Here is a 12,313-nt window from a genome sequence, read left to right on the forward strand (position 1 = left end):
AATGACCAGCTGAAGGAGGAAGGGAAAAGCCCAAGCAAGACTTGCAGATGGATTGGCTCATTGCATGGATGCCTTTAAACACCATGATGAGAAAAAAAAAAAGTTTCTCTATGTGTAGAATCATATGTGTAGCCCCTGGTTATCCACTTTGTAGAAAAGAGAAAAGTGGTCCCCGTTGATGATCCATCTAGATTCCTGGACAGTTGCAATTGACCAGACCAGCTAGTTAAAAACCTGGAAGGGAGAATATATAATATTCAGACAATAAAATCTGGTATAGAGACATATGGATGGATATATGTATGTAGGTCCAAAGTGTCAAGATCTCTGTATTTCTTCTTAATGCCCACCAGAATGCATCTATCATGGAAGAGCAGCTAAAAACTCAAGTTGACAAAATGACTGTCAGTCGAGCTAGCTTGCCTTTGCCAGAAGTCCTCACAATGCTGGCAAGATGAGCATGTGAATAAGTGACCAGAGAGGCTATGAATGGGTCCAACAGCATAAGCTCCCACTTACAAATCTCATATAATGAATGCCACTACAAATGTCCAATCTCTCAGCAACGGAGGCTAATACTAAACTCCCAGTATGGCACTATTCTTCAAGGAGACCAACCGGTCAGTTGGTTGCAAGTTAACATGGCCCCCTTGTGCCATGAACAGCTCAGTGGTTCATCCTCAAACACATAGCTACCTATTCAGAGTAAGCCTCTGCTTTTTGTGCTTATCTCAGCAGCAATATTATTCAGGAGCTAATGAAAAACTTGATCCACCAGCATGGAATTCCTCACAAGGCAGCATCTAATCAGGAAATCCACTTCATAGTAGAGACACCGAGAAGTGGGATCCACAAGTTATGTCAAAAACCACAGGACCCTGAAGCTCTCTGCCTGATAGAGCATTAAATAGCCCCACTGACAGCAAAGCTGAAGTTTGCTTGGAGCATGGAAACAATGTCCTCAAAGATTGGGTCCCAAATATCCACTTACTCTCATCCCCAGTGACCCGTTTAAGAACTTTATGCTTCCTATTTCTGCAACTGGAATTTCCAAGGATAGAACACCTGTTCCCAAAGATAGACTTCCTAATGGACATATCAAAGGTATCATTGAACTGCAATTATGACTGCTGGCTGAGCACTTTGAGTTCCTTGTTTGGGGTACCAGCAAGCCAAAACTAAATAAATAAATAAAAAGAGTTACCATCTAATCCAAGGGTAGATGATCCTGTTTAGTAGAAAATAGTAGGGTTACTGCTACACAGTGAGGGTAAGAAGGTGTATGTGTGGAGCTCAGTCGATCTACTTAGATGGCCCTTGAAAATCCCTGCCCAGTTGAGGATGTGATTTGTCATATGCAGTAACTATAGCAAGAAAAGGGTATGGTTATCAGTGTTCATACCTCTTAGGAAAGGGCATAGGTAATACCACCAAGAAATCCACTGAGACAAATAGAAGTGGTAGCTGAGGGTGAAGCAAATTTCCAATAGATTGTGAAGGAGGGAAATAATGAGTACCCACCCCAGCTCCAAGTTCAAATGCAGTGACAGAGTCTACGTTTCCTCCCACCCAGTCACTCTTGAACGTTTCCCCTCAGGAAGAGAGGCCAACCAGAGCTACAGAGAATCTCTCTCCTGATAAGTTGACCCTCAAGGTGAAAATGGTGGACTGTGACAGGTACAGATCTGCACTGGAACTCACATCACATCCCTTCAAAAAAGGAATAACTGGGCTTCCCTGGTGGCGCAGTGGTTGAGAGTCCGCCTGCTGATGCAGGAGATACGGGTTCGTGCCCCGGTCCGGGAAGATCCCACATGCCACGGAGCAGCTGGGCCCGTGAGCCATGGCCGCTGAGCCTGCGCATCCAGAGCCTGTGCTCCGCCACGGGAGAGGCCACAACAGTGAGAGGCCTGCATACCACATACACCCATACAATCACACACACACACTCACACACACAAATAGCAACAGTAAAATTGACAACTGAACTCTAAACATATAGAAAGGGGAAGGTAGGAAAACAATTAAATAGCCTCAAATTTGTGATGAAAGAACAATTTAAAACTAGAATACACGACTAGTGTGTATCTGTTTCAAATAGGAAATAGAAATACAGATATTTTCAGACAATTGAAAACTTCGAGATCATGTCACTAGCCTTCCAGCACAGAAATATATAGTCAAAAGTTATACATAGTCAAAAGCAAAATGATCCTCGCCTATAGCAAAAAGATGTAGGAAGGAATAAAGAGTAAATAAAAAATATATATTGGGTACATTTAAGCAAATACTGCCTGTAAAAACATGGGGACAAATATTTATCAGTATGCATAAGCATACATAAAATGAAAATACTAACATAATAATACATGAATTGGGGTAAGGATAAGTGGCCTTAAGATTTCTAACATTCTTGCATTGTACAGAAAACAGTAAAAATGTGAATTTATATTAACAAATCAACAATCGGCTGTGATCTTTAAGGCAGCACTGCCCAATAGAACTTTCTTTGATGGTGAAAATATTTTTTACCTGCAATTTCCAATATTTGGTATCCATTAGCCACGTGTAATCTGTTGTGCACTTGAAACGTGATGAATATGACTGAGGAACTGAATTTTAATTTAATTGAATTGAATGTATGCAAATTGAATTTGATATATGTGGCTAGTGCCTACTCTATTAGATGGTGTGGCCTTAGTGTAACATTTAAAAAACTAATGAAATAATGTGTATCCTCCTGGTAGTCCGACAGATTGATTGTTAAGAAATATCTTGCTTAATATACAATAAACTTCTTAACACATAGCAAACTTTGAGATTAATAAAGTAGAAGTAGCATTTTTGTTCCTTTTGCCAGATATATCTTTTCTGTTTCCTTTTCTCTTTCCTCATATTTAAGAGAATCTCTTTTATGTAGAAAACAGTTTTGATTTTCATTCCAGTCTGATATTCTAAGTCTTTTATATGGACTATTTGTCATATTATATTTAACTTAATTATTGATACAGTCAGATTTCTACCTACATATTTACTATTTTATTGTTATTTATTCCATCTTTTATGTTTCTTTTTGTCTCTTTTCATGCATTTGAGGAGTAATAAAATGGTTTAATGCTATAATTTTACCCTTTTTTAAAATTTTTTCCAGGCTTTTAATTTTTAAGCAAAATCTTAGATTTTAATGATCATTCTTAATTTATTACTGTTTACTTCTTCTTATATATTAAGAACCACTTTATTAGTGCTGTGTAGAATGTGTATTTAGACATAATTCACTCATATTTCAGTCTTCTTTTCACCTGCTGCAATTCCAACTTTCCCTCTGAGATTATTGTCTGTTTAATTTGAGAAAATCCTTCAATATTCATTTTAGTTCAGGTTTACCTGTTATGGAAAGCTCTATAAAAAGAGGATATTTGGATATGTTACAGTGGAAAAATAATCTTAAAGGGATAGAGTAGATAAAAATTATGTTTTCCAGTGAAAAAGAAAATCATATGAAAGAATCTGAAGGTAGAAATGTTCAGAAGGTAGTGCTTGATGGGAGTTGTTCTAGAGAAGAAAGACCTCTACAAAATTTTAAATATAGATGAAAAAAGGGACAGCATATATATGAAAAGCCATAAACTATTCTCATACTGAACTTTTTAATTTAAACTACAGAGATAGAAAACCCCATAAAGTCACTACTTATCTCCTCTTGCCTCTAAAATATTTGACTCTGAGTCTTTTCACATGTGCACATATTGGCATCCCCTGAGCCTCTGCTTCAAAGTAGACTTCTTTAGTCATTTTTGCCTCTAAACATTTGTTCTGGTTTATCTCTGTGATCCACCATATTTCTTATTCAATTTACCTGATCTATTTTCTCTTTCTAAAGAATTTGAGAAGTAATTTTATAATAAAATATATAAAAATAATTTTAGGCAATGAAATAAAGTTAGGGAAAGAAAATCATTGGTGGCAAATAGGGTGCCTTTCTTCCACAGGAAAAAAAAATTAATTCATCTTAATCCCTTCCCTTAGAGCTAAGCATCCCCCAGCCAACATACAGTCAAATGAAAAAAGAATCTGGGCCAGTGAGAAGAGAAGGGGATTTTCTGGTCATGATGAGATGGCATCAAAGGCACGTCATCATAGAATTTCTGACTTTGGAACAGCTCATTAGCTTAGTGTTTTAACAACACGGTGAGTTCACACATGAATATGAGATGAAATGAATTTTTCATCTGCAATTACAGAAAATATTATTGAATTACACATGCAGAGATGAGACTTTACAAGCGTGACAAAGGTGACTGTGTAGAATGTCACACCCATGGCTAAGAGTATAAAAACACCCCAGTCCAGGGGGTGACATTAAACCTCAGAATCTTCTCATTGTCACTCATTGGAACTCACAACTCCTCTCAACATGTCCTACTATCCATGCTCAGGAAACTTCTCCTCCTGCTCCCTTGGGGACCACCTGCGCTACTCAAGTTCCTCCTGTGGCTCTTCTTACCTCGGCGACCTGGTCTACAGCACTGATCGCTGCTCTCCCCGCTCCTGCTGTCTGGGCTCCTCTCTCCGGAGTGGCTTCTATGAGCCCATCAGGTGCTTCACATCCTCTGGGCTATCCAGTCCCTGCCAGACCTCCTGCTACCGTCCAAGGACCTCCATGATCTACAGTCCTTGCTGCACAACTTATGCTGGGTCTCTGGGCTCTCGGTCCAGCAGAGGCTGCTCCTTGGGCTATGGATCCAGAAGCTGCTACACACTGGGCTTTGGATCCCATGGCTTCAGACCCCTGGGTTATGAAGTCTATGCCTTCCCTTGGCTGAGCCATAGATCCGGCTTCTGCCGCCCATCCTGCTTTGCCGCTAGGAGTTGCCAATCACTGTGTTACAGACCAATCTGTGGATCTGCCTTCTATTGATCAGCTTGTGGAACATTCAGATGTGAGCAATGTGTCCAACCTCTATACAGAGCTTCTATCATCTTCATGATCTTCGGGAGGATCAACTGTTCTTCACCTTTTTGCCATTCGTAAAATACTGACCAAAAAACTGTCTGCCACGTATACTGAACTTATGATTAAGTTTATGGAATAAATTAACAGAATTAGAAAAATGAATGAAATATATTACTAAATCAATTAATGAAATTCATGTTAACAAACAATGAATTAATGTTAATGAATTAATGTGATCCTTGTTCATGCATTTTATTCACAAAATGGATAAAAACCTAAATGAATATAATCTAATAAACTCATTCAATTTGGCTTGCAAATGTGCTACTAAGTTTATTGTTAGTTTTAACTAGTTAAGCGTGTTTTTTCTTTCTTTCTTTTTTTTTGGCTTTTGCTTTTTTTGGAGGCTGCTTTTGAGTTAACGTTTACTATACCTCTGAAAGCAAACTTTGGAAAACTAACATTGATAGGTTTGAACTAAGTTATTTGAGGGTTTCAACATTTTCTTCTTCAAAACTTCTGTTTTCTGAAATCCTTACATTGCATGCATAAACTTCACGTGAATAATAATCTCAGGAGTGGCATAGAGCACATATTCTTCAAAGAATATGAGGCCTTGATGTTTGCTGACTGAAGGAGAAAAGCAAGCCATTTGGAAAATACAACTGAATGGGGAAAAATTATAGGTTATATGAGAAGTTTTGTACATTAGTTTAGAGAGCGTTCTTTGATTCAGTCAACGTTGGGTGGCAGAAAACCTTATCCCTTCATCTCACTGAGTACCTTTGTATGGAATTGATTTCTTCACAGGTGTAAAGAGGAAGCCAATTATATTTGGAGAGAATTAATTAGGTTCATGGGATGTAGAGTTTCACCTTATTGGATCCAAGATCCAAATTATACATGGCTGGAGAAAACAAGGCTTTCAAACCATCCAAAGTCACTATTTCATTCATATTGCAACACACATTTACACACTCCTCGTTTTTATGTTTTATGTAGCCAATCTGACATTTTATAGGTCACATATTTCAGAAAACAGCCTAGTGCTAAGTTAGGCAACATGTTGATAAGTCTAAAACAAATAACAAAAAGACAGTATCTTTATACTGAGATAAAGAACAAGTTTCAAAGAACTTTCCTATTCATCATTTTTCAGATCGCTATAAGAACCATGAGAAACACACATTTTATGAACTAGTTATTTTACACAGAAGGAAATGAAGACTCAAAGCCCATTAAGGGCTCGCTCTAGGTCCCAGTCTTACAATAAAACCAAATAAAACCATCTATCCAAATGATAGATGAGGACTAATATAAGAAGTGAAGACGCAAGCAACATGGGAGAGAATAAGGAGAATTCTGAGAAGGTGACATAAAATGATCAAAGCAGAGAGGTACAAAGGTACTTGTGTTCAGGAAATTATTGAAAATCAAGTTACAATTTGTATGGATTAGTAATGGAAAATCAGCTAGAGAGGTATAATAGGTCTCTTTCACATCATTGTTTTGGATATCTTGAGTTTTGGATCACATTAATCTTAGGATTCATCTTCTCTTATTCACACTGTTCAAATAGTTTTCTGCCTGCTCATTTTCATTCTATTTTCTACTTATTTAAGCATTTAAAGATCTTGATAAAATAAAACTTTTGTCAAATATTATGTAAAAAAGAATGTCATTATACTTCCTTATTTTATATAAATATATTCATATTAAATATATAGCATAATATAAAAATATAAAATATGTAACAAACAGTTAAATCTCTTAAATCCCCTACTACAAATAAAGTAGCAGAGCATCTGGTAGGCTTTACGGGGTTCTGGAACGAATATACTACCTAAGTAGAAGTACCTCTCTGGCCTATATACAAAACTTCCTTTAGACCAGGAGCAGGAAAAGATTCTGTAGGTCTAGTCTCAGATGCAAGCAACCCTACTGGTTGGGTCAAACAATCTGGCAGACCATAGTGTGTTGGTGGCATCGGTGGTATTGAAGAAAATAAAAATAAAATAAAATAAAACTGCAATGTGGAGTTTACGGCACACCTCGGTGGGAAAATCACAATGCAGGCAAATAAAGTTGTAGAACAAGGTCTTATAATCTGTAGTTGAAAATTAACATATCTTTGGATAATCAGATCCTTGGAAACTACTTGGACCTGCTAGAGATACAAAATTTGACACTGGGACAAGTGATCATGCATCTGTAGCTGTCCATCGTGAGATGCGTTCTGTTGAAACTTCCAAGTCATGAAGCCAGGTGGACTCAGTAGCAATCCATTGTAAGACAGAAATAGCTCATACAGGAATGAACGCTAGCAGAACAAGAAAGCAGGTTCCATGAGCAGAAACCCAGACCCCCATGTCACCGACCAGCATTGCACCACCACCTCTTTCTCAGATCACATATGTGGTCACATTTGGTGCCTCAAATGACCAGCTGAAGGAGGAAGGGAAAAGCCCAAGCAAGACTTGCAGATGGATTGGCTCATTGCATGGATGCCTTTAAACACCATGATGAGAAAAAAAAAATAGTTTCTCTATGTGTAGAATCATATGTGTAGCCCCTGGTTATCCACTTTGTAGAAAAGAGAAAAGTGGTCCCCGTTGATGATCCATCTAGATTCCTGGACAGTTGCAATTGACCAGACCAGCTAGTTAAAAACCTGGAAGGGAGAATATATAATATTCAGACAATAAAATCTGGTATAGAGACATATGGATGGATATATGTATGTAGGTCCAAAGTGTCAAGATCTCTGTATTTCTTCTTAATGCCCACCAGAATGCATCTATCATGGAAGAGCAGCTAAAAACTCAAGTTGACAAAATGACTGTCAGTCGAGCTAGCTTGCCTTTGCCAGAAGTCCTCACAATGCTGGCAAGATGAGCATGTGAATAAGTGACCAGAGAGGCTATGAATGGGTCCAACAGCATAAGCTCCCACTTACAAATCTCATATAATGAATGCCACTACAAATGTCCAATCTCTCAGCAACGGAGGCTAATACTAAACTCCCAGTATGGCACTATTCTTCAAGGAGACCAACCGGTCAGTTGGTTGCAAGTTAACATGGCCCCCTTGTGCCATGAACAGCTCAGTGGTTCATCCTCAAACACATAGCTACCTATTCAGAGTAAGCCTCTGCTTTTTGTGCTTATCTCAGCAGCAATATTATTCAGGAGCTAATGAAAAACTTGATCCACCAGCATGGAATTCCTCACAAGGCAGCATCTAATCAGGAAATCCACTTCATAGTAGAGACACTGAGAAGTGGGATCCACAAGTTATGTCAAAAACCACAGGACCCTGAAGCTCTCTGCCTGATAGAGCATTAAATAGCCCCACTGACAGCAAAGCTGAAGTTTGCTTGGAGCATGGAAACAATGTCCTCAAAGATTGGGTCCCAAATATCCACTTACTCTCATCCCCAGTGACCCATTTAAGAACTTTATGCTTCCTATTTCTGCAACTGGAATTTCCAAGGATAGAACACCTGTTCCCAAAGGCAGACTTTCTAATGGACATATCAAAGGTATCATTGAACTGCAATTATGACTGCTGGCTGAGCACTTTGAGTTCCTTGTTTGGGGTACCAGCAAGCCAAAAATAAATAAATAAATAAAAAGAGTTACCATCTAATCCAAGGGTAGATGATCCTGTTTAGTAGAAAATAGTAGGGTTACTGTTACACAGTGAAGGTAAGAAGGTGTATGTGTGGAGCTCAGTCGATCTACTTAGATGGCCCTTGAAAATCCCTGCCCAGTTGAGGATGTGATTTGTCATATGCAGTAACTATAGCAAGAAAAGGGTATGGTTATCAGTGTTCATACCTCTTAGGAAAGGGCATAGGTAATACCACCAAGAAATCCACTGAGACAAATAGAAGTGGTAGCTGAGGGTGAAGCAAATTTCCAATAGATTGTGAAGGAGGGAAATAATGAGTACCCACCCCAGCTCCAAGTTCAAATGCAGTGACAGAGTCTACATTTCATCCCACCCAGTCACTCTTGAACATTTCCCCTCAGGAAGAGAGGACAACCAGAGCTACAGAGAATCTCTCTCCTGATAAGTTGACCCTCAAGGTGAAAATGGTGGACTGTGACAGGTACAGATCTGCACTGGAACTCACATCACATCCCTTCAAAAAAGGAATAACTGGGCTTCCCTGGTGGTGCAGTGGTTAAGAGTCCGCCTGGTGATGCAGGAGATACGGGTTCGTGCCCCGGTCCGGGAAGATCCCACATGCCACGGAGCGGCTGGGCCCGTGAGCCATGGCCACTGAGCTTGCGCATCCAGAGCCTGTGCTCCGCCATGGGAGAGGCCACAACAGTGAGAGGCCTGCGTACCACACACACACACACACACACACACACACACACACACACACAAATAGCAACAGTAAAATTGACAACTGAACTCTAAACATATAGAAAGGGGAAGGTAGGAAAACAATTAAATAGCCTCAAATTTGTGATGAAAGAACAATTTAAAACTAGAATACACGACTAGTGAGTATCTGTTTCAAATAGGAAATAGAAATACAGATATTTTCAGACAATTGAAAACTTCGAGATCTTGTCACTAGCCTTCCAGCACAGAAATATATAGTCAAAAGTTATACATAGTCAAAAGCAAAATGATCCTCGCCTATAGCAAAAAGATGTAGGAAGGAATAAAGAGTAAATAAAAAATATATATTGGGTACATTTAAGCAAATACTGCCTGTAAAAACATGGGGACAAATATTTATCAGTATGCATAAGCATACATAAAATGAAAATACTAACATAATAATACATGAATTGGGGTAAGGATAAGTGGCCTTAAGATTTCTAACATTCTTGCATTGTACAGAAAACAGTAAAAATGTGAATTTATATTAACAAATCAACAATCGGCTGTGATCTTTAAGGCAGCACTGCCCAATAGAACTTTCTTTGATGGTGAAAATATTTTTTACCTGCAATTTCCAATATTTGGTATCCATTAGCCACGTGTAATCTGTTGTGCACTTGAAATGTGATGAATATGACTGAGGAACTGAATTTTAATTTAATTGAATTGAATGTATGCAAATTGAATTTGATATATGTGGCTAGTGCCTACTCTATTAGATGGTGTGGCCTTAGTGTAACATTTAAAAAACTAATGAAATAATGTGTATCCTCCTGGTAGTCCGACAGATTGATTGTTAAGAAATATCTTGCTTAATATACAATAAACTTCTTAACACATAGCAAACTTTGAGATTAATAAAGTAGAAGTAGCATTTTTGTTCCTTTTGCCAGATATATCTTTTCTGTTTCCTTTTCTCTTTCCTCATATTTAAGAGAATCTCTTTTATGTAGAAAACAGTTTTGATTTTCATTCCAGTCTGATATTCTAAGTCTTTTATATGGACTATTTGTCATATTATATTTAACTTAATTATTGATACAGTCAGATTTCTACCTACATATTTACTATTTTATTGTTATTTATTCCATCTTTTATGTTTCTTTTTGTCTCTTTTCATGCATTTGAGGAGTAATAAAATGGTTTAATGCTATAATTTTACTCTTTTTTTATTTTTTCCAGGCTTTTAATTTTTAAGCAAAATCTTAGATTTTAATGATCATTCTTAATTTATTACTGTTTACTTCTTCTTATATATTAAGAACCACTTTATTAGTGCTGTGTAGAATGTGTATTTAGACATAATTCACTCATATTTCAGTCTTCTTTTCACCTGCTGCAATTCCAACTTTCCCTCTGAGATTATTGTCTTTTTAATTTGAGAAAATCCTTCAATATTCATTTTAGTTCAGGTTTACCTGTTATGGAAAGCTCTATAAAAAGAGGATATTTGGATATGTTACAGTGGAAAAATAATCTTAAAGGGATAGAGTAGATAAAAATTATGTTTTCCAGTGAAAAAGAAAATCATATGAAAGAATCTGAAGGTAGAAATGTTCAGAAGGTAGTGCTTGATGGGAGTTGTTCTAGAGAAGAAAGACCTCTACAAAATTTTAAATATAGATGAAAAAAGGGACAGCATATATATGAAAAGCCATAAACTATTCTCATACTGAACTTTTTAATTTAAACTACAGAGATAGAAAACCCCATAAAGTCACTACTTATCTCCTCTTGCCTCTAAAATATTTGACTCTGAGTCTTTTCACATGTGCACATATTGGCATCCCCTGAGCCTCTGCTTCAAAGTAGACTTCTTTAGTCATTTTTGCCTCTAAACATTTGTTCTGGTTTATCTCTGTGATCCACCATATTTCTTATTCAATTTACCTGATCTATTTTCTCTTTCTAAAGAATTTGAGAAGTAATTTTATAATAAAATATATAAAAATAATTTTAGGCAATGAAATAAAGTTAGGGAAAGAAAATCATTGGTGGCAAATAGGGTGCCTTTCTTCCACAGGAAAAAAAAATTAATTCATCTTAATCCCTTCCCTTAGAGCTAAGCATCCCCCAGCCAACATACAGTCAAATGAAAAAAGAATCTTGGCCAGTGAGAAGAGAAGGGGATTTTCTGGTCACGATGAGATGGCATCAAAGGCACGTCATCATAGAATTTCTGACTTTGGAACAGCTCATTAGCTTAGTGTTTTAACAACACGGTGAGTTCACACATGAATATGAGATGAAATGAATTTTTCATCTGCAATTACAGAAAATATTATTGAATTACACATGCAGAGATGAGACTTTACAAGCGTGACAAAGGTGACTGTGTAGAATGTCACACCCATGGCTAAGAGTATAAAAACACCCCAGTCCAGGGGGTGACATTAAACCTCAGAATCTTCTCATTGTCACTCATTGGAACTCACAACTCCTCTCAACATGTCCTACTATCCATGCTCAGGAAACTTCTCCTCCTGCTCCCTTGGGGACCACCTGCGCTACTCAAGCTCCTCCTGTGGCTCTTCTTACCTCGGCGACCTGGTCTACAGCACTGATCGCTGCTCTCCCCGCTCCTGCCGTCTGGGCTCCTCTCTCCGGAGTGGCTTCTATGAGCCCATCAGGTGCTTCACATCCTCTGGGCTATCCAGTCCCTGCCAGACCTCCTGCTACCGTCCAAGGACCTCCATGATCTACAGTCCTTGCTGCACAACTTATGCTGGGTCTCTGGGCTCTCGGTCCAGCAGAGGCTGCTCCTTGGGCTATGGATCCAGAAGCTGCTACACACTGGGCTTTGGATCCCATGGCTTCAGACCCCTGGGTTATGAAGTCTATGCCTTCCCTTGGCTGAGCCATAGATCCGGCTTCTGCCGCCCATCCTGCTTTGCCGCTAGGAGTTGCCAATCACTGTGTTACAGACCAATCTGTGGATCTGCCTTCTATTGA

The 12,313-nt window shown here is 38.3% G+C and overlaps 2 protein-coding genes across 2 annotated transcripts; both read left to right on the forward strand.

The window, feature by feature from the left end:
* Positions 1–4,375: 4,375 nt before the first annotated feature.
* LOC132491181 (keratin-associated protein 13-1-like) lies at positions 4,376–4,921 on the forward strand. Its single transcript, XM_060100034.1, has one exon. The coding sequence runs from the start codon at positions 4,418–4,420 to the stop codon at positions 4,919–4,921; it is 504 nt and encodes a 167-aa protein (XP_059956017.1). The 5' UTR covers positions 4,376–4,417.
* A 6,846-nt stretch (positions 4,922–11,767) lies between these two features.
* LOC132490957 (keratin-associated protein 13-1-like) lies at positions 11,768–12,313 on the forward strand. Its single transcript, XM_060099782.1, has one exon. It carries the CDS (start codon positions 11,810–11,812, stop codon positions 12,311–12,313), a length of 504 nt encoding a protein of 167 aa, XP_059955765.1. The 5' UTR covers positions 11,768–11,809.

Source organism: Mesoplodon densirostris, chromosome 5, assembly GCF_025265405.1.
Source record: "Mesoplodon densirostris isolate mMesDen1 chromosome 5, mMesDen1 primary haplotype, whole genome shotgun sequence".
NCBI classification, from domain to species: domain Eukaryota; kingdom Metazoa; phylum Chordata; class Mammalia; order Artiodactyla; family Ziphiidae; genus Mesoplodon; species Mesoplodon densirostris.